Here is a 26,726-nt window from a genome sequence, read left to right as displayed (position 1 = left end):
CAAAAACGCTCATCGCTGACATCTTTAACCGATAAAACACGCTTACGCTCAAGATCATTACTCATCATGTCTGATGTGGTGTCACAGTCTCAAAATTCGTGGATTTCCTATCACTGCAACCCCCCTCTACACCCTCTCTGTACGTTTGGCCCTGCTCAGGCTTGGCTCGGCTCGGGGCAGACCAGCTGCAGAAGTCTGTCTCCTCTCCTCTCTCCCCTCCTCTGCTCTCAGTGCTATCAGGTTGCCACTCCTCCTCCTCCAGCCCATTACACAGGCCTCTTTATGCTGCGCTAAAAGCTGCTCATGTTCAAACACTCCTGGGAAAAGCTCCTTAAAAACATGTCAGGATGAGAGGCCCTGTCTGGTAAAATATTAATAGGAAGTTAATTGGTTGTTAATGGACTGGTGCTTGGGTAGGAATCACCCTCCATTAGATAGGCCACTGAAACACCCCATTCAGGGGTGTCATCTTACCACCTCCACCATCTAATTGGTTTCCGGTCACCGTAGCAGTTGAGTTGCGGTAACCTGGTGTTAAAGACATTATCGCTTGAGTTTTATATAAGCTCTGGCAAAGAAAGTATTGTACCAAGCGCAAAGCGCGTTTCCCCACCACTCTGGTATTGTGGGTGTTCAGTTACTTTGGGGTCAAGCTCGGCGCGCCCTTTCTCTTTTAATTGGGCGCCCTTTTTGTCTTTCCTCGTGTTAATCTTTCCTTCTTCTACACATAAGGAAATAGTTTTAACTTTTGTTGTTTGTGGTCAGAGTCACTGCGCTTTCTGTGGTCGTCCTTACCCGAAAGAAAAAAAAAAAATCCCCTCCTCTCTCAGAGCAGACATGTAATATTGATGCGGAACAGACTCGGAGAAACACAAAAAAAATCAAATGGAATCCAAACTAAGTTCAAATGTCGACTTCAGCGCATACATTTTTGATCATTGCAAACCTACCAGATGCAATTCCCTTCAAGGGAAGCCACAGGGGCACGCCGAGCAAGGGACGTATTTAGAAATAAGTGATATTTCAGCGTGTCTTTCAATCCCGACTTCGTTCAGCTCCGATTCATTTATGAGAGGGACAAATACTTGCTGAAAGAGGTGGTTCAGGAAATGGGACTAAAAATGGCGGCAGAGGTTACCCATGTTTTTATGGATGAGGCTTTCAAATGTACCACGTAACTAAAATGAGCCAGCTCTTAAAGTAATCTCATTGTTTATCTAGACTTACAGACGTTATGTAAATGCTTTATATATACTGTTTATAGTGTCTCATACCTGAGTCTTTCTCTGGAAAAGGAAAGAAAAACATTTTTTAAATCAGTTATTTCAACATCACAGCCTGGTTAAATGTGAGGGTCCTACACTCAACATTTATATTAAGTTTTTCAATCCTGAATCATGCTTTTCATGCAGCCTTTACTTGCTGTTACTCTTTAATGCACTCAAGTCCACTCTCGTGCCTCGGTCTATTTAATGGTAACCTCACTCAAACATTGAGTGAACCCGTGTCCAATTACATTACAAAGCAAATGTCAATGGATCCAACAGATGTTGTGCTACTACACAACTTCCAAGTTTCATTTCACTGGTGCAGGTTATCGCAGCCGCCACTAGATGGTAGCGAAAGGCTGGAGTTACTGATTGGCAGACAGGCTCAACTGATGAAAGAAATCCTCCAGGCCTGCTATTAAATATCCAGCTCTGTGCCGTGTTCTGCTGTAATGTATTACTTGACTGGATGGAGAATGTGTGATAACCCCGACTGTGGGTAATGCAGTAGTAGAAATGTCTGCCTGATGTTTCGTTCGCCCTGCTCAGCCAGTTAAACTCCTCGCGGGCTTGAATTGAATGAGGCGGAGGGGAAAAACTGGAATATTCACCCGTATAATCATCAAGACAATGCAAAAAAGAAAAACCCATCAGGTATGCACTCAGACTTTGGCTTTATTTTGTTTTATTACATGTCAAGCTGTAAATGTTGCAACAATAGAGCGGGTTCTTGGCTGGACCTTTAGCAAAAACTGTCATAAGCTACGAGGATTACATGGTAATACACAACAAAACATTTGCAAAGAACACTTTAGGAAACTGTAGAAAAGTTACAACAGTATGAAACGTCCACTGTGGAAAAACTTTACTTTAATAATATTTGGCACTGAAAAACCTTTTTTTTTCCTGATAAAAAATAATAATAATAAAGTCACCCGTGGTGTTTCTCGACTAATGGAGTCATTTTGTCCAATTACGTCCTTCACTGTGACTGCTGTGACCTTTTTGGCATCAAAAATGGATAAATATACATTTGAAATTTGGTGACGCTCCAGTCGCACCTTGAAAGTGCTTTCATTTTGACAAAACAGAAATCTAGTAATAGTCCGATATTTTTTTAATAGATGATGACAGCTGTCAAAAAAATGTTTTTATATGCCTCCGGGCCAGATAGCTTTGCTTCCAAGCATGAACGTCACAACCGCTTATTAACTGTCAGTCACTGATTTATTAATTTTTTTCCTTTTTTCATCTCAGGTGCACACAGTAACATTCATTGTGAAAAATAGCTAGTTCAAAATGTCATGCTAATGCACACAGACAAGCTACCGGGATGTGCTGCCTTCAAACTTGGCCCCCTGCACCGCACGCCCCAGAAGAGTTTGTGATTATCCACATGAAGAGCCGAAGAAGTTCACATGCCATGAGGTTCACCATTAGTATGTGGACAGAAATGCATGCAAGTATTTTAATCAGCCCCCAAAAAGCATTTCTGTATGTGCGGGATACATTCAAACAGGCAATAAGAAGAAGAAGTGAGAAGATGAAATCAAACTACATTAGACTGGAAGAATGTGCTGTCTGCCCTTCTGTTAACATCTGCTTACACCTTGACTGCACCCTACTCTCAGGACAGAAGTGTAAAAATCATTGAGAACTCTTTCCGGTCGGTGTGGCTGATGAAAAGACAGTCTTGGAGACTCTCACTCACTAGGCCGCGTTGTGGAAAAGGATGGGCTTGACCATCCCAGAGAGGATTTTGGGCACGTGGACGCTCACAATCTCCGAGATCATCTCTGGGAAGCTGACGTGCATTTGCATGGACTGAGCTTGGATGAACAGATCGTAGGTGAACTGGTGTAATTTCCTCACAACCTATGTCAAGAGACAAACATGATACATACATGTGTTGGGGTTATTAGAAACAAAGAGATAAATAAATATGTAACGTGGAAAACATGTAGATGCTGTCTATTGTCCCTGTATAATAAAGACTAAAAATGCCCAAATAATAATACGAATGAACAAAAACAAACGAGACTTTCATGGCACAGCTTAAGAGGCGGTTTTAGGAGATAACACTTATTGTGACACTAAGCTCCACAGACAGGGCAAAGCTGAAGGAGTCCTCATCAACTCTGATCTTCTTCCTAAAGGGCCCTTCCAGACAATCTCTGGCTGCCCTCCAGCTCAAAAGCCACAAAGCCGAGCATTTAAAGGTAAATCCACAGTGAAAGACAGGAGGCTCAATCTGTTGTGGCTCCTCTCCACATAGCGCTTTAACTCTTCTGGTCATACTCATATAATGATGTAAGGGGTTTTTCCTTTGATAGCTAATTGTTCTCATCATTGAGATAAAAGTACAAAAAGAAAAAAAAAATCCTAAAAAGGGTTAAAAGTAGTGCATTTACACCCCCTAGTGGTTGCACATCTACATCAACACACTTCCCCCTCCTAAACCTCAGTAAGGATGAGATGAGTGATTAGTGTGTATTACAACAACAAAAGAAAGTTCACCAAATAAAAAGAAAATAAAAATGCAAGAAATGCACATCGAGAAGTCGTAACAGGAAAACTACATGTGTTTTTCAGTAGATACACCTGCGTACCTACAATACCACGTCAGTCTTTTACGGCTTAGAGGTAAAAAGGAAAAAATATTATTAACAAAATAAACAGAATATAAATCTAGAAATACACTGATGGCTATCAGCGTGTGTCTTATTTAGGGTGAATTTAAACTAAATTAAAGACCTTTTATTACTCATTCAAATCTACCTCAAATGCCTGGACTTGGACTTTTATGCCTTTTTTTTGGTTCATAATCTTTCCATTTTCTTTTTTTACTGAAGGTCACAGCACAACTTGACCTTTCTATATTTTGTTAAAATATAATAAAAAGCGCTTTTAAAAAATCTTTTCAGGTGTTGCTGATTTTGCTGGTATTGGGTATATATGTGCACAAATGTTTGACAGAAATAACAATGAAACTCGTTAATCAACCTTCTGCATGGTCGCGCATATGAAGGCAAATCTTATGAACCTGCTTTTTTATTGCTTATGCATTTGTTTCGAGGTTTAACACTACTCTTATGACATCACGTCAAAATTATGGCCACAGATTAAAGTGTTTGGTGTGTGAATAGGTACATGTGGCTTGTAGTGAAAAGTGTTTTGAGTGAGAGTAGAAAAAGCAGTCAGATGCAGTCAAATTCAGTCAGAGGTTGGAAGTAAGGAAGTACAAATACTTTTTATACTTAATACTTTTTCTAGCAACTTTTTACTTTTACTCACTAGATTTTTAAACAAATATCTGAACGTTCTACTCCTTACATTTTCAAAACAGGCTCGTTACTTTTGTTTTAAAATGATCATTTATAGCATTTACACTCGGGGTTAAAGTGGACCGATAGAAGTGCAGGTTCACGGTACGCGGTACAGCATCTAGCTAGCGCTGCAGAGGAGGACAAAGAAGGAAGGAAGTGACATGTTTTTTGGTTTTCTGGTGGTTAAAAGGTGGTAATTTCAAATTCAACGTTTCTATCAGCTAAGATAAGAAAGACAGGACAGGAAGAAGAGAGGTTTGAAGGTAAGGACTGCTCAGTAATACTTGATAAACTGCAAATTTAAAGCTTCATTTTAATCACATATTGGATTTGCATATAATATGTTTTGATAAATTATGTGTTTTCATGTTGTGAAATGTCCTGCAACACAAACTAAGCTAAACTCATTTTGTGTTGCATGAAAATATTAGGTAGTTTCGACTTTTAATTCCCTGTCACTGCACAACAGATTGAAACTGAGTGGATTTCTTAAAGTTAGACTCTAGATTCAATAGCATTGGTATTCTCATGTACTAACATTATTTTATTATATTATTATAGTGCAAAGTTCAGTTGCCTTTGTCCAAAAATGCTTTTTCACATTTACTTGAGTAAAGTTGTTTCAGTGCTTCAACTTTTACTGTTTTTTTGACAAATGTATCTGTGCTTCTACTTAAGTAAAGAAAGTCTGTACTTTTTCCACCTCTGTATTCAGTCATGTGAAAACAGCCCATAATTTGGTAGCTTGTAAAACCACATTAAGCAGCAATAACTCAAAATAATAATTTTCTGTATGAAGGTCATATGAGAGAGGCTGATAAAGGTTATCAGCCTCTCACATAATTCTGGAGGAATTTTGGCCCTGTGTTCTTTGCAGCATTGCTTCAGTTCTTTGAGGTTTGCAGGCAATTGTTTAAGCACAGCTTGCTTATGTCCTGCCACACCATCTCTGTCAGGTTAAGGTCTATACTTTGGCTGGGCCTTTGCAACACCTTGATTATTTTCTTTGTGAGCCATTCTGTTAGAGATTTGTTGTGGTGCTTGACTCTAGAAACCTTTGGTATACTGAAGAGTTCATGTTGAACTCAATCACTGCAATGTGTCCAGGTCCTCCGGCTGCAAAACAAGCCCAAATGAGTACTATGCATTATGACCAAACATCTCCAGTTGAATTTTTTTGACGTTGAAAACATTGTTTCTCAAAATCTCCAGAAGCAAAATATTCAGTTGCACCTTTTCAAATTAAGTTATCCTGCCATGTTCTTTTCAGAGAGAAGACTTTCTCCTGGCACCCCTTCCAAACAAGCTATACCTTTTCAGTCTTTCTCTAATTGTGCTGCCATGAACTTTAACATTTAACATTCTCACAGAGGTTTGAAAATTTGCTGGGACGTCCACTCCTGGGAAGACTGTGGCATTGTGTTAACACACATGAACGCTTTCACAGAGCTACTCACAAAGCAGTAAAGGCCTCTTTAAACTTTATTTTTCACATGACTGTAATTAGCAGTTCATTTACTGTGTCTGGGTTATTCTTCAGTCCATATAAATAATTTACAAATGGAAATCATCTTATTGGCTTTAATACAGCAGCATCTGGCACCACTATTCTTTTATAATTGTTAATTATCATGGTAGGCTGTTATGGATTAGGCGTTTCAAGGAAGCAAATCTCAAATCCAGGTTATCATATAATCCGAAACACAGATACACAGTAGCTAAAAGAGAATAAAAAAATAACAGGCTTAAACCTGTGGAGAGAACAAGGGCTTAGATATTAAATGCAATGTCTGACAGACTCCTTTTTCAGGCAAGTTTTGTTTTTTGTTTTGTGTATTTTATGTTCAATATAGGTATTTGTTGTGCCGGAAAATGAATAAATAAATGAAATGAAATGAAATGAATGAAATTCGGTTGAATGAATCCAGCCGTGAAATTTTAAAACAATAAAAATCTTGCTTGTGTGTTCATAATAAGTTTACAGTTGTATTGCAAGCCTGTATAGTGTTGTGTCTGTCATTTTGTGCGAGAGGAAGGAGCATTATTTTAAGATAAGATAAGATAAGATAAGATAAGATAGAACTTTATTAATCCCTCGGGTGGGTTCCTCTGGAAAATTCGATTTCCAAAAAGCACGGCACCGACAGAAGTTACAGTTACAGAATATTATATATAGACACACACACATACACACACATATATAAATACAGAGAAAAATATAAATAAAATATACGAAGGGGATAAATAGAATAAATAGGAATAAAAATAAAAATACAAGTGATTTGCGCTCACTCTAAAAAAATGACATGTGCATCCATGTCCAGTGTCACAGCATGGTGCATTTTTTGGAATGCGGTTGTGTGTATTACCGACTGGAGGTAGTCCAGCAGCTGCGTGAGCTGAAACAGTCTCTGCGTGCGGGTGGTCTCTCCGTGGTGGCTGGCCAAACGGTCTAGCTCCTTGATGTAGGAGGTCCGCAGTTTGTCAAAACAACTCTGGCTCTTCAGGCCCTGAACTGGCACTGCGACCACAAAGCCAGAACACAACAGTAACTCTCACAGACTTTATCCAGCCCATCAATTCTCTAAAGTATGGCTGTACTCTATTGCAGTTGTATTTCACATGTTGAGTTGACATTCGCGTCATTACTCATGGTCCCGGGTGACTCACTGATGCTGAGGAGGACCAGGGCCTTCATGCAGAGGAACTCCTCCTGGGTAACCTTGAGCATGCACAGCCTTTGGGATAGTAGCTTCATCCTCACACAGTGTTCATACATGCTGGACACTTGCATCCGCTGGCTTTGAGGAGGGATAAAAAAGAAAAAAGGGGAAAAAAAGCGTGACGCAGGAGGAGGGTCACGTAGTGAGAAATGTAGAAAGGAGTAGTTATTGGGGCCATGAAGGGGAAAAAGGGAGAGAAAAAAGGCACCAGAGGTGAGAAAAAACGAGTTAGATGGATAATGGAAAATAGAGAACGACAGTGAGGCACTGAAAAATGAGGGTCAGCAACAAGGGCATGCGTATCCATTACTATGCAGGTCAGAAGCAGCCTAATAGAGTGACATGGGTGTAACACAGACAGAATGAGTGCTAACGTCACGCAAAACACTGACCAATTCAGAGCTGCCATGAGAGTTGGCGAACATCGTCATACCTTCTTTGTTCTTGACACAACAATTTACTGATAACAGCCTGGGGGGGGGGGGGGGGGGGACTCATGTGCAGTGATTTTTGTGACACAAACTCTGTTGTCTGGGTTTCTTTTGGGAGTAGAAAGAAAAAGACAAAGGCTGGAGTTGAGGTGTCAGAAACATTTTGATAAGGGGCCGAGGGGGTGAGGTTGGAGTGTAAATTAAAACTTGTCAGAGTGGAAGTTCTTGGACACTGATGAATGGTTATGCGATGATGAAAAAGAGCAAAGCATTTGAGACGATTCCCTCCGCCAGCCGCATTTATCAAATGCAAAGTGACGGGTTTGCTGGTGTGCCCGGAGAGACATTCGCTGTTTGTTTTCCTCCTGCTGAAAAACACCAGAAAAGTGTCGCACCGTGCCTTTCATCGCATTTCACGATGACAAGTGAAGTCTCATGGCATCGCAGCAAACCCCATGCCACAGTGATAATTTCTCGTTTCTTAGTTTGATAAAGATTTTGTGTCTCCTTTTTTGTGAATTCGTTGTTTGATGTTAAATTGAATATTTGCTGAAACTCACTCATTGAAAACCAGGTCTGGAGCAAAGTACAGCATAGAGCTGTTAGTCAGCATGTAGGATCTCCAGCCTAAGGCAAACACCATCACCCCCATCCATGACAGCTGAATCAGTGACATCTGGTCATCCACATACAGGTCCCGAAACCCTGTTAACAAAAGTCGCTGTTATCAAGCTCTCCTCAGGGTTAAGCATTCACAGTTTTATTATTTTTAAAAAAAATCAGCTGATTTGGCTTAATTAAATAACTGTTGAGGCAAACATGGATACAATGATGGCCATTCTCAGCCTTCCTCTATTTTATCTTTTTTGTTTAAATGGGAAACATCCCCCTCTAGTGGCTAATATTTGAACAACTTTGTTTGTTTTGCATGGACACTAAACCAGCGCAAACTTCTGGAAAGGTATCTCATCTTTTGACCTAGGTACTGAGGCCTTGCTCAGTGCTGGCAGATTAAATACATTTCCTAACAGTGGTACTGCTCATCCAAACCGCAGGGAATTCTAATGTCATTTTTGATTGAATTACGCTTATTTCTTCTCAAACTGCCCATTTACCATCCACTGTCTTAGTCAAAGTTGTTTACAAGTCTGATCTTTCAGGGTTTTGCTTAACAAGGAATGCAAGTGGTATGTTTGACTAGAAACCAAAACGGAAGCAGCCATGGAAATGTGCTCCCTACCAGATTCTCTGGAAGAGCTACTTGGAATTAATTACCTTGGCTCAGATTAGTTTACCTGGTATTGCCTTGGCCCAGTGGACCACGGTTACCAGCTGCCGTTCTCCCAGCTCGTTCAGGCTGGTGAGCAAGGACATGGGGCTGTCTGGCTGGGCAGGATCATGCCCGGCATTGACCAGTGCTGGCTCAATAGCCTGTAGGATGCTGAGCAGCGACAGGCAGGAGTGCAGGGGTGGGGGGATGGCCGCAACCAGGGCCTGGGAAGCTGCTCGAGATATGTAGATATGTAAAAACAACATGAAGCAGAAAGTGTGGCAAGATCGAGTCTTTTCTGGCAAAAGTAAATTTAGCGTTGAATAAACGTGACATTTGAGCTCTGTGCAACGAATCCTTACCACCTTGAGCCCTGACAGCTGCATTTCTGGACTCCAAGACTGCATCTTTCTTTGCTGCCCTCTCTTCTTTTTCTCCGTGTCCCCAGCTAGCTGGCTGTTGCTCCTCTTCTCCATTACTCGCCTGCCCGGTTCCCTTCAGCCTGCGACCTAGAGAGATGATTCTGTTAGAATTCAGATGGAGGGCTTCTAATCTAATAAATGTAAGGAATCTGACCATGCTGACCTATTTTTTTAAAACTGCAAAATACTTTCCTTTATTTATGTCTCATTATTTCCTCGTCTCTGGTAGCTCACCTTTAAGGCTCATTCCCGACATGAAGCATCTCTTTAAGCGACACGACGCGCAGTTCTTCCGCCTCAGTTTGTCGATGGTGCAGTCGTTTCGGCTGGCACACAAGTGGTTCTGCTTACCTGGAGGCACACAAGAGTGCTGGGGGATGAGGAGTGCGAGTTCAACAATGCCTAGGCTTCCACTCATAGCAATGATATGTGGGCGTTTACTGATAACAAATAACTCGACCTCATAATGTCAGGGTCACTGTGCCCTGTCTACAGGAGAGAGCAAGTGGGTGTAAGAAATTAAAATCAGTGCGTGAGTAATTGTGTGTGTGTGTGTGTGTGTGTGTGTGTGTGTGTGTGTGTGTGTGTGTGTGTGTGTGTGTGTGTGTGTGTGTGTGTGTGTGAGTTGCACCCACCTGCAGCGGCCCTCTTGAAGAATACTTTGCAGCTGCCGCAGGTGACTGCTCCATAGTGACAACCCGAGGCGTCATCTCCGCACACTTGACACACTCTCCTTTCTGACAGATACACACCTGGAAAAAAATCCTCATGCCTGGGCGCGCGCGCACGCACGCACGCACGCGCGCACACACACACACACACACACACACACACACACACACACACACACACACACACACACACACACACGCGCACGCAATGGTGTTGTTTTAGTGTCTTCCCTCAGTTTTTAAACCCTTTTACCGTAAAAACTGAGGGAAGACACTGATGAAGAATTGCAGCAGACATTAAAAAGCACTCACACAGACGCTATCGGTTTTGGGTGTGGTTGACAATTTGTCAGCAAAGGGAGTCAGTTTGCTCCAAAGTAAAAGTTGTGATTAGCACATGCCAGAGTGAAGTTTTTTTTTAATGAATCCGTAACTTGTAATAAAATAGAAGGTTTTCTTTCTAGAAGCAGAAACAGCAACAGGTGCTGTATCTCTTCTTTATAGGGACACTGATACATTTCCTACTGCTGCAGTCCCAGGGCTTATAAGGACATTTCTGGAAAATCTTAAGAATAGGATAAACTTTAAGTTGCTGTAGCTGCATGCTATAACATGATTTAGAGAAAGCCAAAACAAAAAAAACAAAAAAAAAAACCCACACCATGCTGTTGGAGGACAAAGGGTTCAGTGCTGCTGAACATTTCAGGACTCCACAGAGTATCAATAGAAGTCATGGCTGATAGCGATATATAATAATCGTGTTCGCTGCCTTTGATTTATTTGTGCTGACACTTATCCAATTAGCTTATGCTTTGTGGCTCTCACAGAAACGTCAAGAAACTAAGCATGAAATCCGGAAAGACAGTGCACCGTTAAACATCTGCGAACTTACGCCTAAACTCATTACAGCACTCCTTTTAGAAGACAAAATGACCAAAGCCCGACTGCATTGAGCGCAGTTACTGGCACGATGCTCATGCTGTGTGTTTCTCATTAAAGAAACGTGTGAGAGATGGGAGGGATCGGTAATACTGAATGTACTGTACTCAGTATGAATGGGCTTTTGACCTGACGCACACAAAACAAATCATTCGAATCTGATCTTTACCTTAAACTGCGATCTGTGCAATTCATCCACACCGAAGGCTCGCTCTTGATAGTGGAGAAAGTGCTTTGCCCCTGAGGAATCGCACTTGGGTAACTTTCCATTTGGCCATATCCTTGTGCCGTCGCTCGCATGCCACCTTTGCCACCCTTCTCACCTCTACCGTACCAGATACAGCGGCATTCCTGCCTGTTTCCGCGAGGAGCTTGCCCACAATTACAGTATTTGCACAAAAAATTATGTTCCCCTGATTCTCCCCTCTGTGGCTGTGGCTGAGGCTGGGATCGGTCGATGTATGCGCGCTCATTTGCGCACCACATTTGCGGTGGGAAATCCCTATATAGGTCTGAACTGGCATAGTAAGACGAAGGTGGTTTTAAGGGTACGACCTCGGCCACCTGAGGGGTCGCGGGCAGCTCCAGCGTGGGGTTCATAAACACATTTGACTCCCTGCAGACGTATCTGGATATCACCGAGCCACGCGTCACAGTTTGCGCACCGTCCATTTCGCCCGATCCGAACAGATCCATACAGCTCACCTGCTGTATGCCCTGGCACACTTCTCCAAAGTCGTCCTCTCTAAGGCTGCTGTCACCCAGGACAAGCAGGCTGCTGTCGGAGTTCATATTTCCAGTCCTTCTCAACTCTGGCACTCCCCGAGAAGTATCCGCCACAGTGGAGTCGCATTCTGCGAAGGCGCTGCTGGAGCTCTGGTTCATATTATTGGGCGGAGAAGACACCGAATCCAAACCCAAAGACACCGACACCGCTTTACTGAGCTCATAAGCCGGACACGCATAGATGGTGGTATCCAACCGATCCCCTTCATTCATCGTTAAAGAGTTTGTTCCTTCCAAAACCGAGTGAAAGGACATTTTCGGCTCCGGTTCTCGGAGTTAGAGTGCACTGGGTGCGCGGCGAGCAAACAAAACAACACTTTCCAGGCTAGAAAACGCCTACCCAGTGACACTACTCTCGTGCGTCTAGGCGGATGGGAAATGCACATCAGTCGTCGACGTAAGTTACGAAGGGGAAGGGACGTCCCGCCGGTATGATTTACAAATGACGGGGGCTTTTCGACACTTTTATAGTAACTTTCTTTTTTTTTTTTCAACGCAGGATTAAAATTCACCTCACGAATTACCAAAAACCAAAAACAAAGAAAGAGAAACACCAGCATAGTGAGAATTGGTTTTCGCACAGACTCTTCTTTATACAGTGATTAATGAACCCAGTGTAGGTTAACTTTTAGCAATTTTAAAACCCAGCTGCGTGCCTCTCACTATTTTACGTGCAAATCTAATGGCGTCTCAAGAGCATAGCTGCGATTAATCATTACATGTATTAGTACGTTTCATGTGTAGCTCAGGCTCAGCGTCGGGTTTCTCTGCAAGCACTCTGTGCAGTAGTTTGTTTTCCTACTTAGAGTTATATAAGCTTGCTTGTGTTTGTCGGTCTGATTCACACTGAGAATCAGGTTAACAACAAACCAGAATGCACAATCATTGATGTGTTTAAACCATATTAAAATAACAACTAAAGAGAACGGGGTGGTCAGTGGAGGCTCTGATAGGTAGTCACGCAGTGCTTTCAACTATTTATTTTTGGATAGCTTGTGATGACTCAGCACACGACAGGAGCTGGGGACTGCAAATTAATTTTACCCAGTATATAGAAAAGGTCTGGATTGGGTTGGGGCGTTTGTGGAAAGCTTCCTTTTTGGATTGCAGGAGGAGAAGAAGTTAGGCAGACCCTTTTTTTAATGGGGTGACACAAGAGGGAGTGAGTGGCGCACACTCACATTCAGGGTGGGCACATGGGAAATGAGAAAATCCTATCAAAAATGTTGTGCTTTGCAGGACAAGACAAGATAATTTTGTCCGGTTTTAATCAGAAATATGGTTTATCGTACTGAGTTGGCGAAATAAAAAAAAAGTCTGTGCACTCATCTTGTTTTAGGTTCCTCTTTGCAGAGTGAAAGACTTAATGAACACTGTAAGAAAAACCCTGTAAAATTTAGAGTAAAAATATTGGCAGCAGGGTTGCCTGCCCTGTAGTTTTTGTAAACGTTTTTTTTACAGGATGATGCTGTATTTGTTTTACAGGACAATTATGTAAAATCCTAAAGATGCTGTTAAAATAAATATAATGAAAAGGTTTGGTATTACTTGCTGAGCACATCAACTTTTATTAATTTAACCATAAACTAAATTCGTGATTTGCAAAATTATGATTAATGCTGAAAGCTGACCTTATGTATCAGTGCCAACAGCTCCTCTGTATTCACTTATTATTACATCAGCAACAATCAAGCTAACCTTAACCTTGTTAGCAGAAAATGAGCGGTGATATAACATTACTTTCAAAAATGTCGAATTTAAAGCTGCTAAACACAAAGAGTGAAATATTAAAATTAAGAAATGAATTAACTAAGTCACTTACCACCACTAGAAATCCCTCCACGCATTGCTGGAAATTCTCACGACTATTCTAAATCCCACAATGCATCTGTAAATATGGAATTTTACAGTAGCCTATAGACTTTATCCAAGCTCCCAGAATGCATTGCTGTTTACAGAATATTACTGTATTTTTTGAAATACTGAAAAATTATGTTGTAAGATTTTTATTTTTACAGCAATTTGTTTTCATTTCTCATATCATAAAAATCAAAATCATCAAATAAAGTTGTTTTTTTTTATTTATAAATATGCTTACAAAGGTGCATTTATACCAAAAAGGTTCATTTCTTCCCTTGTTTTCATTGACAGGGCCAGTTGAATTTAAGCCCCCTTCAGCCACATCCCTGCTCCACAGTGGCAAGTTAACTTCGCCTATATCACATTATATTACACAAACATGCATTTAAAACTGATAACCAGCAGCAGATTTACTCATTAGACACCCAATATTGCTCATGTGGAAAATAATGCACCCAACCCACATCAGTTGTGTCTCTCTATTTTATTTTTTACTTCTATTTCCAAGATAAAGAAAAGATGATTTCACATTTTGCTAGAATAAAAACATTTGCCTTAAATGTCACTGCTTCAATTAATCAACATTAATAAGGTTTTCAATAGGACATATTGGAAGTGCAGTAAGATGTAATCAGACTGATAAGGGCAACAGCAAACCTGTTTATAAATGAGAAGTGGGAATGTGGGTGTGTGCAAAATTAAAAATGCATCTAGAAGAACAGCTGCTACATTCTCACTGACTTGCTTACTAAAGAAATCGTCAACATTGTCTATAATATAATTTGTTTTCGGGTTCACACTGTCATTCTTAAGCTAAATTTACGATTAATGTGATAATGTTTCCCCTACACTTCTAAAATCTCTGTGTGTGTGTCCAGCTCATCCGAACTTAGTCTCTCCTGCAGGCTGAGCCAGCCGACAGCACTCCCGCTCACATGGACTCAAACTCATCGATGCGTTGTTTAGTGTTGCCCTGACGAATCTGACGCAGGGTCTTGTATTTGTCACGGCCCGCCCTCACATTCTCAGCGTGGATCAGGTCATTGGGGGTCTTTTTGCTCTCGTCTACAGCTCGAGCCAGTTCGGTGCTCAGGAACTGGGGAAAAAAAAGAACACAAACACAAAGTGAATAAAATCCTCTTACCTCAAAGTACAAGACTGTTCACAAGCCTTACCCCACTCCCCTAGACTCCCCCTCAATCCCATCTAAAAAACACTCTATTGTGCCCAGTTATAAAGTCTATTTTTGTGTTGCGTTGTCTATGCAGCATCAATTCTCGTCACGTCTGTGAGATAGGGGCACAGACGGGATTTGCAACTTGAATAAAAACAAAAGAATGATAATGTACCGACCCACCAATGGTTAATTATGTAAAGTGCACTTAGCTCTGGTGAAACACAATTTGTGGCAGTAATTATGTGGCACGTCTTTACAGCAGAGTCAAAACCTCCATACAAATGTGTCAACAAAATGTACAGAAAATTTAACAAACTAGTTTAAATGTTTGTGACAGCACAACAGGACAGCAGGAACTAAAGATGCGATTTTCAGACTGTAGGAAAGAACAATCAGCTGGTTGGCGGAATAGGTAAGAGTTCACAACTCCAAACCAGATTGCAATGGTTATTTAAAATGAACATGACGGCTAGGTGAAGAACAACAATCTACACTAGAGGATGAGGCTCACTGAGGATTGGCTTGATATCTATCGAAAAGCATGACTAAGAGAGAATTTGGGAGGGCAAGTGGAACATGGAAACGAGAAAAAAATGGCTGCGGCGGACAGTTATGCATTCGCTGCTGGAAAGGGTCGGTTTGAGGTGTGGTCCCACTGTTAAATGTCAAATAAATAATCTCTAAAAATGTAACTCAGCCACTTACTACAAAGTATGTAACACCAATACAAATTTAATAACAGATTAGAATTCGTTTTTTTTCTCGCAAAGTTAATAGTTGGAGCTGGATGGGTGTAGGCTCTGGGGAGTTCCCATGATGCAATGAGTGTTTTTTCTTCACTCACCTTTTTTAACTCTCTGTGTGCTTTCACACCACTCTGCGTTTACTCATTAGTTATTATTAATCTCTGGCTCTCTTCCACATCTTGTCTTTGTGTTGTCCCCTACCCCTAACCAACAACTTGCAGCTGCAGATGGCCCCGCCCCTCCCAGAGCCTGGTTCTGCTGGAGGTTTCTTCCTCTTTAAAGGGAGTTTTTCCTTCCCACTGTCGCCAGGAGTTGTACGATTGATGGTGTTTTCTCTATTTTCTGTATTATTGCAGGGTCTTGACCTCACAATATAAAATTGTGATTTGGGTCAATATAAATAAATCTGTATTTATTATATTTTATTATATTCACCAAGTGGCACTTACAAGTTTGCAGTTTTTCTCAATCGCTTTCACACATTTCTTGAAACATGTTTGAAAATATTATAACTGATACACAAATTAGTTAAACTACAAAAGCCATAACTTGCTTAAAAGCTTATTTTCATGCTTCAGAATCCAAAGTTGTGTCAACAAATAGAGCAACAGGGCAAGTAACTTTAACATGACACCAAAGTGGTAAAACAATTGCTGATATTCTACGATAATGACAGTGTACTCCTATCCTTCCAGTCTTGTCCTACACTGACATTGAGCGCTGTGTAAGGAAATACTGATGGTTTGAGATGCATATGATTTTACATTGTGTTTTGTAAAGCAAAGGAGCCCTTTGCATATAATGAGAGGAACAAAGTGTTTATTTTGGAGGCACACAATGCAATGGCCACTCAACATATTGCGATGCAGTAAAGAAAAAACATAAAAAAACAAAATAAAATGTGCAAAAAAAAAAGTGGACAGAACAAAAACATTTAAACTATTAAGACTAAAAAGCAAATAAATAATAATCGGCACACTCTGTGCTACACTACAGCCGCTTGTTTTGGTCACAGAGTCCCAGTGACCTGACCTCTAAAGCTGTCCATTGCAAGGTTATAGTTGGTTAAGTAGAAACTAAAACTAGATGTGAAAAATACTTGATGGAAGTTAGAATGAAAATAAAAACTAACAGAAGTTATTTTGTAAAACTTGTAAAATTAACTAAAATAAAATAAATGTATGTATTCAAAAATGTATGATTTTATTGCTATATCTTGTCTCTGCCTCATGCTTTTATAAAATAACTACAAAAACTAAAAGTAACACTGAAACTAATTCAAACTAAACTAAAACTAAACATCCTGAAAGGTTGGTTTTGTTCATCTGAACGTAACGTTTTCAGAGGGAGAAATGTTTCATCACTCGTCCAAGTGACTTCTTCAGTCTCAGCTGACTGCAGGTGTCTCCAGCCTTATAAACAGTACATTTGCACAATGACTGAAACTAGCACCGAATGAATGAACAATGAGGTCAGTTCCTTGATTATTAATATGCAAACTGTCATGTCCATTGATAAACAACATCAGATCAAAGCTGACTGATCATTGCTCATAAGCTGCCAAAAGTGAACACCCTTAATGTTCCTGTACGTGTCAGGAGTATCGAAACGGCTGAGACGCATTTTTTCTGAAAACAGCGTTTCCGTGGATTTTAAACCCCAAAACCTGCTCCACCAAAAACTGTTCCAGCCCAAGGATCGGGTCACCTGACACAAACAGAGTAACATAGTGTACGCTGTTAAGTGCCAGGAGGATTGCCAGGATTTATACATCGGGGAAACCAAACAACCTCTGGCGAAGCGGATGGCACAACACAGAAGAGCTACCTCGTCGGGCCAGGACTCTGCAGTCTATTTACACCTACAGGCCAGTGGACACTCTGAGCGTACACATCTTGGACAGGGAGGAACGCTGGTTTTAGCGCGGACTCAAGGAGGCCATTTATGTGAAAAGAGAAAGACCATCTCAGAATCGAGGAGGGGGCCTAAGGGTACATATTTCACCATTGTACAATGCTGTGACTGGAGCCATTCCCCAACTCTCTGTGAATGGATCTCATGGGTTTTGATTAGTGGGCTTTGATCAGTGGCTGTTGATCAATGGTCATGACAATTTGCATATTAATAATCAAGGAACTGACTTCACAGCCTGTTGCTCATTCAGTGGGCTGGTCACTCATTGTGCAAATGTACTGTTTATAAGATTGGGGAAACCTGCAATCAGCTGACTGAAGAAGTCACTTGCATGAGTGACGAAACGTTTCTCCCATTGAAAACACTACATCCAGATGAACACCACTAATCGTTAACTGTGTGGAGAGGGTGGCAGACTTTTGCTTCTTGGGGAGTTAATATAGAGGAGAACCCTTCCAGGAGTGTGAACACCTATGAGTTGCTGAAAAAGGCCCAGAACAGACTGCACTTCCTGAGAATTCTCAGAAGGAATTACATCAAACAGAGACTGCTGGTGTCCTTGTACAGAGCCTCCATCGAAAGCATACTAACCTACTGCATATGCACCTGGTACACTGGCTGCACAGTGGCTCAGAGAAAAGGACTCCAGAGGGTCATTAACAGCGCCCAAAGGATCACTGGCTGCCCTCTCCCCACACTGGAAGACCTACACAGCTGTCTGTCTTAAAAAAAGCCCAGAACATTACAAGAGATACTACTCACTACTCACTATGGCCACTTCCTGTTTGAACTGTTGCCCTCTGGCAGACAGTACAGAGCAATCAATGTAAGGACAGACAGACTCTAACACAGCTTTTACACAACTGCAATAACAGCTCTTAATGTTGCTACAAAATAATGGTCATTATGCAGCTTATATGGTTTATGCACTGAGTGAGGTATGTGTGTTTGAATGTACGGGAATTGTTTGTTCAAACTGCTATATTATTCTTATTAGCACTTTAAGTTTTTTTTTAATTTTTTATCTTTATTGTTTTTATTTAATTTTAATTTTATGGATGATGCACCGATCGGAGACCACTTTCATTGTACCTGTGACAATGACAATAAAGACATTCTATTCTATTCTATTCTATTCTATTCTATTCTATTCAGAATCAACCTTTTGGGATTTACTTACCTGGATGATTGAGCATCCATCAAGCCTAAAACTAAACATTTTCAACCTGTAAAAACTAACCTGAAACCCCTTGTGGAAACGAACTGAAACAAAACTGAACCAAAATAGAATGTCAAAACGAAATTATAAAAACTAATTAAAAACTATTAAACTGTAATAACTGCTCACATGCAGTCTAACAGGAGGATGGCCACCTGCATGTCTCTGCGTCTTCACTGTTGTCTTCCCCTTTCTTCACTGTCACACCCTTTTACTCCTCTTCCTTTTCTTTGGGCAATCTGTTTCCCTCCTAAAATCTTCATCTGAGCAGTCCGTGCATGGTCCCACACTGCGACCGTGCTCTCTGTTGTGCATATGCTCTGTAAATATGTTTACTTTGGGGCAGATTTTGACTGTTCAGTAGGACTGCTCTGAATGTGATGTCTAACACTGTGTACATACACCATTACATAATACCAGCATATTTGAGAGTAAAGACATTAAACTGAGAAAAAGTACATAATCTATTTCAATCACAAAGGTTTATACAACCGACAGTTTTTCACCCTGTAAACAATTACGCTGAGTCTTTTACTTAAATGTGCTAAAATTTGCAAACGGTAACAAAGAATGAGAAATGCTTTAGGTTGTGCAGAGGACAAAGGGCTTTGAAAGACTTCAAATCCTGTCGTGTCAACAAGAAAAACTGTAACATTTGGATTTACTAATTAATGCAAAAGGAATTAGAATTGATTGCATGTGTGTGTTTGTGTGAATTGTTCCCACATTGGTAGAATGGGCTCATTTTAATCCAGACTCATTTTGCAGGAACTGGCCATTTACTCATTGTCACATTAGTCTCAGTATTCAGCTTGAGTGGTTTCTAATTTACAGAATATTATTCAGAGAACCTAAAGCTTTTCAATTAAAAACAACAACAACAACAAAAATCGAGGGTATTTTGTGAATAATTTGTCCGCTCTCTTAAACAATCCATGACTGCTAACTTCTAGCTGAATAGGACCTCTGGCCAGACTAGGTGATGTGTTACTAGACAGACATTTGACTGTGTTCAGCTGACCTCACCTTTAGGTTTTTCTGTAGTCTCTGGTTCTTCTGGGCCTCTGTGACTCTTTCCTCCTCGCTGCGATCTCGGACCATCCCCGGAGAAGTCAGCTCAGCGCTCGCTTCTGCGCTGCTCTCATCCGTCTCATCGTGGTCGAGGATGTTAGAATGGACCGAATCCTGGATGTGGACACCCATGAGTTTAGTCTTCAGCTCTTCTTTTGTTTGCTCCAAACCAGCTTCTACCATCACTGCCTGTTGACAGACATGACTTGTACTGAAGTGCTGGGTTGGAATGTTACATTAAAAGTAACTGAGTAATTGAAGTAATTATTCACTATTATAATATAACTAACATGGGAGTCCCATTCTTAAAAAAGGTCTTATGGATGTACAATCACTGAAATAGCTGACCATGACATCTATTTATTATTTTGCTTGACATTTATGATTATTTTTATTAATGATATATAAGGGGGTAATGACTGATAATTGTTAATGCTTCAGATTCCCTCATCAAACGAATTTTTTTTTTTTTTTTAGAAAAAAGTCGCTAAGGGGTCTGAAAACTCGCTAAATTTAGCGACAAAGTCGCTAAGTTGGCAACACTGATATCAACATATTTTTAGTATTAAGGCATGGGTGCTATGTGATAGTAGACTATGTGGACTCACAGCTAGTTTAAAAGGTTTTTCATAGAAGCTCTTAGGTGATCAAAGAAGCCAGACCTTAGCAGAATAAATAAAGAACTATGATGATGTACAGTTTATGGTTTGGATTATCTGTTTCATGTTTTCGTCTTTCATGCAATTACATTATAGTATTTGCAGTATAGCATTTATAGCTAGATAGAGAAATAGATAGATATACTGTATATGATAGTGCAGTGATGTGGGTAACACTGTATTTGTCTTTTGTACTCAGGTCTGTTGACAGATATGTGTATAAGCTTGAAGCCCTTCTTGATTTCTCTCATGATTCTTTAATTTACCCTCACCCTTTTCTGCCATCTTTTCGCCTCTTCATCCTTTTTCTTCTTTGCATCTTCCAGCTGAGAGATCTTAGAAGTAAGGTCTGCCAGCTCAGTGGCCTATACAACAATGGTTAGGAATGGACAGAGAGTTAGAAGCCCTCCTGGTATTAGGTCATTGTGCTCTTTTAGTGCAACGTGTAGGAGAGAACGTATGCTTGCATGCACTTTGCATTTAACTGAAATTGAAATTAAAAATCAGATTTTATAAAATAATCTCTTTCCTAGCTTCACGGATTGAATCTGTATGTAGGTTCGTCAATATAGGATTCTGTGAATTTGACTGAAAATGAATAAAAGGCTGCTGTGTGCAGTTGTACCAGGTTTTCCTGATTTTTGATCTGGGTCTCAGAGTGGTGCAGCAGGGCTGCTTTAGCCTCTACTGCAGCTCTGCGGTCTTTGTCCAGGCGCTCAGCCTCCTCCAGAGCAATTTTTCTTTCCTTCTCTAACTCAAGCGCCCTACGAGTTTGCTCCTCCAGCTCTGAAACAAACGTGCACGTTCACACAGACACATCCAACACACATCCGTCCCAGCACACCCAAACATGCCCGTTTAAACTTTACAATCACGAAATATAAAGTGTTTAAATTCGCACAGCCATGCTTCAGTGTTTTGTTTTTTTAACAGAAAAATAAAACCAAAGTTAAGAAATATTTGCATTCAGAAAGTCGTCAGACCATCTTGAGCTCGCTTTGTCTGTTCCTCAATCTGTCTCAATCTCTCCATCAGCTCCATGGTCTCCCGAGCAATCTTCTCTGTTTCCTTCTCAGCATTTTCTCGCTTTTTTTTCTCACTCTCGAGCAGAGCCCTGACAGGAGAATTGTGCATAAATACACATCCAAAGAAAAAAAAACATCATCTCCTGACAGTCCTTTCTTAAAGCAGAGAGAACACACTGTAAACTGTAAAAATAAACTTTCATTATTCACTCCCTGCCCCCCAAACACCACCACCACTTTCTTACCTCTCCATTTGTCGCTTGTTTTTCTCCTCACGAGCTTGGGCCTTCATCTGCTGCACCTCAATGGTGTCGGGCTTGCGTCTGCGCATGTACAGATCATGATTCCCCATGCACAATGCCAGGATGCGTTTGTTGATGCGAAGACGAGGTACATAGAAGACAAAGTCCTATACCAAACACAACGCAGCAATCGTTGAATGTCCAAGGATTGGTTTGTGATAGGCCCCTAGCACATCAAATCCATTTTACCATCAAGGATGGGTTTAAATATTCAAAAAGGATAGTTTTGTTTTTGAGGAAAGCATTAGTTTTTCTAAACTCTTGGGCACTTTCCAAGTCTCTGCATGCAGTCAGAAGGCAAATTGGACTGAGGGTCTAAACTCATGTTTGTAAATGAGATCAAGCAGAAGCTCATTACACTACTTGCTGTAATTTATGCGTTTGCAAAGTTTTTTATTTTGGCAGTAATAAAAATATGGGATTCGCTCACACCTCCTGTTTACAGTCACAGCGAAATATCGTGAAAAAAGCCTATGTTTGAATACTAACATATTATGTACCCTCCCTGGTACACAAGGAAAGACTATTTAATACCGTCCATGAGCATCTATGAAGTGAGTTACGATAAGCACACCATCAAGCTGAACAGAGAGGTTGTTGCCAGATTTTAGTTTAGCTTCATGGAAGGCGATGTTGCCACCGTTAACGATACCGTTTCGCATACCGGAGCTTTCCTGTCGATGGGCTTGATGACAAATTTCTTGTCGTTGAAGGAAATATTTCTGATCTCACTCCAGGGAAAGCCAATCTTTGGAGTCAGCCTGCAAAAAAAATGGTGTGTGGTTTTTCATTATACTGTGGTGTACAGGGAATGTAACAGATGTTAGCATGTTGAAAATACAAAACAGACGGAAACTGATTGCCTACTGATAGGAGCTCTGTGACTTTAGCACTAACATCAGCATGCAAATATCTTCACAATCACTTTAACATATTAGCATGATAGAATTTGATAATCAAACAAGAACCAAACTACATGGTAGAGCCTTTTTCAAGCACTTGATTATATGGATAGAAAAATCGACAAAAAGTAGCTCATTTCATTCAAATGAAAAAATGGTGTCTCTAGGATAAAGAAAAGCAAAGTCATCTGGCCACCATGAATGCCAGTGGTTGTGATCCACCAGTGAACAGAAAGATTTACAGACTGTGACGTATGTAAATGTCTCAGAGGCATTCATGAATTATGACTCACTTGTCCTTTTTGTCATATATGTTTAGCCCCAGTGCGTCCACCCCTAACCACAGCTCTGAGCCTTTCTTGTTCTTGATGTTGAAATAGTTGACCCCATACATCTCCAGATCCTGTGCTATCTTCAGATACTCTAACATTGCATCTTCTCTGTGTGGAAGAAAGTATCATTATGAACAAAACACCAGAATGCAAAAAAAGTGTATTCAAACCTTTTGTTTTGTTTTGGTTTTTTTGCAGTAAAACTGTAGTACCTGAGTATCCCTTTATGCTCTTTATGCCACACCTGGATTCTTTCCTCCCACTGACTCTTGTTCAGCTTGTGCTGCTCCAAAACCCTGGTTCAGTCAGTAGAATAGGTACGCCAGTTAGAGTTAAGGTCGCAGAAACTCGAAATTAAGGTGAACTCTGGCTAATGCTAATATTCACAGGATGTACTACCTCTGTGGCAACAGCTTCTCTTTTGCGAGATATCCCGGTACATGATAATCGTCCCTGTAGTCTCCGAGCTTGACCTGAACAGCGTATGAGGCCAAGAGCACCGCAGTCTCAGGTGGACAGTATATATCATCATTTAAGATGCTCTCCTTTACCTAAAATAGAGAACAAAAACTCACGAATAACCCATTTTATAGTAGGACAAGGATTGCAGTATTGATGTATAAATACACAGAGAGAAACCCTGTGTATTCTTGTCTTTAACTAGTGCACCCGAATGCACATTTTCCAAGGCAAGCACTCTCTTATGGAAACAATGCAAAACCTGCTGTTTCTTTTTACTGAAATTTGTATTATTCCTATTGTTGTTGTTTTTTTTTTTATCTAAATGCAAATGTTTCTTATGTTTCAGTAAATTTGCCATTTGCAATAAACTGACAGGTGTGAGTCCTCTTAATGGAAAAAACAAATGGTTCCACATGAATTAGAATGACTAGGAATGCTCATCATTGCAATTTTTGGTGCAAATTTACATAACCTTCCTTTCAAAAGCTTGGGTTTTTGTAAATGTGCTCATCTCCAACCTGCAGAAAAAAGAGCCGCTGAGTTGCCTCTTGGATCAGCTCTTCGGCGACATCCTCGGGGTAAAACTTGGCCCTGAACTTGATCAACAAAGGGTTGTCCCGCTTCACATCTTGAGCAGTCACCTGATTTATTTGTGTTTTTTTACAAGCAGAGGGATGAATAAGTAGCTAATAATTAGCCTCACAATATGACACAGTGGAAACAATTTACATCTCGTTCACCTCACCCTCTTGTTCAGCTTGAGCCAGGTGGAGAAGCCTTTGCTGTCCTTATATTGAAGCCCAAAGAACCACGTCTCCCTCAGCCCGATTGTCTTCACTATCTAAATACATGAAGGAACACAATCAAAGTCATGCTTTTGCAAGTCAGATGATGTCTTTGACTGTACTTGCATGGCATACCTGGTCAAAAAGCTGTTTGCCAGTTGTGCTGGGCAGGATGGCAAACTCCAGCTCTGCATCCATGGTTGTAACTCGGACATTTATCTGCCAGAGAAAAACACTCTCACTGAGATACAGGGGGAAATGCTCCCTGCTGTGCATTCATCTGCGTCACTGGAGAAGCATCAAGGAGCATGGAGAGCAACTGGGTGGAAAAAAAGAGCACTACAAAATCTGTACTAACATTGTTCGTTAAAAAAATGCTAAATTTCTTGGTTCTTTTACAGCAAAACAAAAAGAGAGTGTTCCTTACATTCTTCTGTTCAACCAGGAGCATCCAATCGCAAGAGGTTGGTGGGGACTACAATCAAAAAATGAAGCCCACAGTGTATTTTAGACTTAACTTGCAACATGTTGGGTTTTTTCCATGATGCATTAGTAGTATTTATAATGATGGGTCAAAGTAGCGACACCATATATATAGCACATATTTTTTGCAGTTGTTGATATAGACCAGGGGTGTCAAACATGTCGTTTGGGGGCCAATAAAGATTCCACTCTGGTCCACTAGCTGACTTTGGAAAATGTGAAGGAGTGCATACATTTTAAAACTTAACTGTATTTTCAGACGTTTTATGTTTTTCCTCCTGATAAAGACATCCCTCATGTTACACTAAAGTAGTTAAACAACAGTTTTTTCACTATCTACTATTGAAATGTCTGTTTTTTCCAAATTTGTCGACAGTAAAAACAACATTTTCTGTGACTTAACAAAAATTTTCTGCTTTATAATTACAGCACAGTCCGGCCAATGAGCTGCTAGATGCTTTTCTGTAATTTTGCACATGTATTTCTCACAATTTAAGCACAAAGAGCTGACAAATTTCTCTCACTTACTACAGCAGCGTTTCTTTATCATGTAGCAAACAAAGATAACTCAGAGATTAAATGTGTAGTTAAATTTCTTTAGACCCACAGAAAGGGGAGTTTCACTCTTCCAGGCCAATCAAAGTGGGGTGTATGTGGCCTACAATCTAAAATGTAAGTTTGACATCCCTGGTATAGATTGACTTGTAAAATAGCGAAAAAACAAAAAAACACCAACGTGGGGGGAAAATTGTTTGCGCTGTTCCCCGTAAGGCTTTTTAAAGCTTTATTAAGCTTCCATTAGAACCTGATTTAATTATGACAGAAACAATAACAATGTCGCACAGCTGATAGTCTCACCGAACACACTGTTTCAGTGAATAGGCTACACATGAAAGAAAGAACAGAAAGCTCAACTTTGCAACTGTTTTGTTTGTATAGAGAAAAAACTGAAACAATAAGCTTCGATACATGCAGGAACACAAATGCAAATAATCAGAAACACCTTTTTAATATCACAGCTTGATAAGAGAAGCACTAAAAATACCTCTAAGAATCTTGTAGCTTTTACAGACGAGGTCCAATTGCCATACTTAAACCACTTATGTAGCGCAGTATAATAAAAATATAGAAAGATAATAAAAGTCAGATTACTTACAGTTGACATTTGTATTCTGTTTTAACCTATAGTCAAAACACTTCTTCAGAGAGGTGCTTGTAGTTGCCTTTTTGCTGCCGAGTCATATGAAACTGCTTGCAATACCTGCAAGGATTATACTGAATGAGAATGGGCCATTGTATTATTCCCAAGTACTTTTCATTTAGTTAATCCAGTGGCAGCCCTGGCCCACAGGTTTTAAAGTGGCAGCCTTCACCCACTGTCTACGCTTTTCTTCATGAATCATTGAGGTTTTGACCTTGTATCACTCGCAGTATCTCAATGAGGCATGATGTGCGTCTGCCAAACCTGTCTGTAGACGGATACAAATCACCAGTAACTAACCACAGGCCATTATTTCTCAGTATCAGTGAATGCGGCAGTGCATTCCTCTAATCTATTAATCCTCTCAGAAATGTTCAACGCATATGTTGTTATGGCATACAGTTTAAAAAGGGAAGAGTGTTTGTTTTTTACTTCACCTGGAAGTAAACTGCAATAAGCCCCCCCCCCCCCCCCCCCCAAAAAAAGTTATACTAAATATTCCTTGTTTATGCACTCCATAGACTCTAAGATCATACATTTTCAAAAGTACATTTTTCTCAGCTTTACAAACACACACAACCAAGTACAGAAAGTTTGAAGAGTTAGAAACATCTAAACTTGTGAAGTGAAAAAATTATGTTTCTGCAGTATTTAAACACCAGCAGTGTGTTTTTAAGTAATTCTATGGAACTGATCCCTCTAACCGCCTTGTGCACATTGTCAGAAGTTACTGATTTGCATCCCTTTTGCTG

At 40.4% G+C, this 26,726-nt stretch overlaps 2 protein-coding genes across 6 annotated transcripts; both read right to left on the bottom strand.

Moving 5' to 3' along the window:
* Positions 1 to 1,935: 1,935 nt before the first annotated feature.
* On the bottom strand, positions 1,936 to 12,198 carry LOC308409302 (progesterone receptor-like). Of its 4 annotated transcripts, none has more exons than XM_080901936.1 (9): positions 11,220 to 12,198; positions 10,076 to 10,212; positions 9,675 to 9,791; positions 9,381 to 9,527; positions 9,044 to 9,250; positions 8,309 to 8,453; positions 7,265 to 7,395; positions 6,964 to 7,115; positions 1,936 to 3,143 (listed from the first exon to the last, which is right to left on the bottom strand). In XM_080901936.1, the coding sequence occupies exons 1-9, from the start codon at positions 12,089 to 12,091 to the stop codon at positions 2,979 to 2,981; spliced, it is 2,073 nt and encodes a 690-aa protein (XP_080758062.1). In that variant the 5' UTR covers positions 12,092 to 12,198; the 3' UTR covers positions 1,936 to 2,978. The 4 variants fall into 4 exon arrangements, 3 of the variants coding, with proteins under 3 accessions (XP_080758062.1, XP_080758063.1, XP_080758064.1); XM_080901937.1 differs by having other exon boundaries at positions 9,384 to 9,527; XR_013973999.1 differs by lacking the exon at positions 7,265 to 7,395 and having other exon boundaries at positions 3,006 to 3,143.
* Positions 12,199 to 14,012: 1,814 nt separating this feature from the next.
* LOC308409279 (moesin-like) lies at positions 14,013 to 25,264 on the bottom strand. Of its 2 annotated transcripts, XM_080901901.1 has the most exons (14): positions 24,718 to 25,264; positions 24,426 to 24,509; positions 24,251 to 24,346; positions 24,024 to 24,146; positions 23,443 to 23,594; positions 23,256 to 23,339; positions 23,005 to 23,151; positions 22,474 to 22,570; positions 21,753 to 21,916; positions 21,466 to 21,596; positions 21,108 to 21,268; positions 20,755 to 20,847; positions 19,779 to 20,012; positions 14,013 to 14,792 (listed from the first exon to the last, which is right to left on the bottom strand). In XM_080901901.1, exons 1-14 carry the CDS (start codon positions 24,739 to 24,741, stop codon positions 14,628 to 14,630), a joined length of 1,755 nt encoding a protein of 584 aa, XP_080758027.1. In that variant the 5' UTR covers positions 24,742 to 25,264; the 3' UTR covers positions 14,013 to 14,627. The 2 variants fall into 2 exon arrangements, with proteins under 2 accessions (XP_080758027.1, XP_080758026.1); XM_080901900.1 differs by lacking the exon at positions 24,718 to 25,264 and having other exon boundaries at positions 24,426 to 24,707.
* Between the last annotated feature and the right edge of the window lie 1,462 nt (positions 25,265 to 26,726).

This window comes from Rhamphochromis sp. 'chilingali' (assembly GCF_963969265.1).
Source record: "Rhamphochromis sp. 'chilingali' genome assembly, chromosome: 13".
Taxonomy (NCBI): domain Eukaryota; kingdom Metazoa; phylum Chordata; class Actinopteri; order Cichliformes; family Cichlidae; genus Rhamphochromis; species Rhamphochromis sp. 'chilingali'.
This window is presented reverse-complemented; position numbering and strand designations above follow the sequence as displayed.

What these genes read in the sequence shown, in the direction of transcription:
- LOC308409302 (XM_080901936.1), bottom strand. Translation starts at nt 12,091, where the DNA reads ATGTCCTTTCACTCGGTTTTGGAAGGAACAAACTCTTTAACGATGAAT. An exon ending in CCAGACCTGGTTTTCAATGA is followed by an intron (nt 7,396 to 8,308) that starts GTGAGTTTCAGC and finishes CCCTCCTCAAAG; the next exon opens with CCAGCGGATGCAAGTGTCCA. An exon ending in TGCTGGACTACCTCCAGTCG is followed by an intron (nt 3,144 to 6,963) that starts GTAATACACACA and finishes CTCTTGACATAG; the next exon opens with GTTGTGAGGAAATTACACCA.
- LOC308409279 (XM_080901900.1), bottom strand. Translation starts at nt 24,566, where the DNA reads ATGCACAGCAGGGAGCATTTCCCCCTGTATCTCAGTGAGAGTGTTTTT. An exon ending in GAGAAGCTGTTGCCACAGAG is followed by an intron (nt 23,340 to 23,442) that starts GTAGTACATCCT and finishes TGACTGAACCAG; the next exon opens with GGTTTTGGAGCAGCACAAGC. An exon ending in GAGCATAAAGGGATACTCAG is followed by an intron (nt 23,152 to 23,255) that starts GTACTACAGTTT and finishes TCTTCCACACAG; the next exon opens with AGAAGATGCAATGTTAGAGT.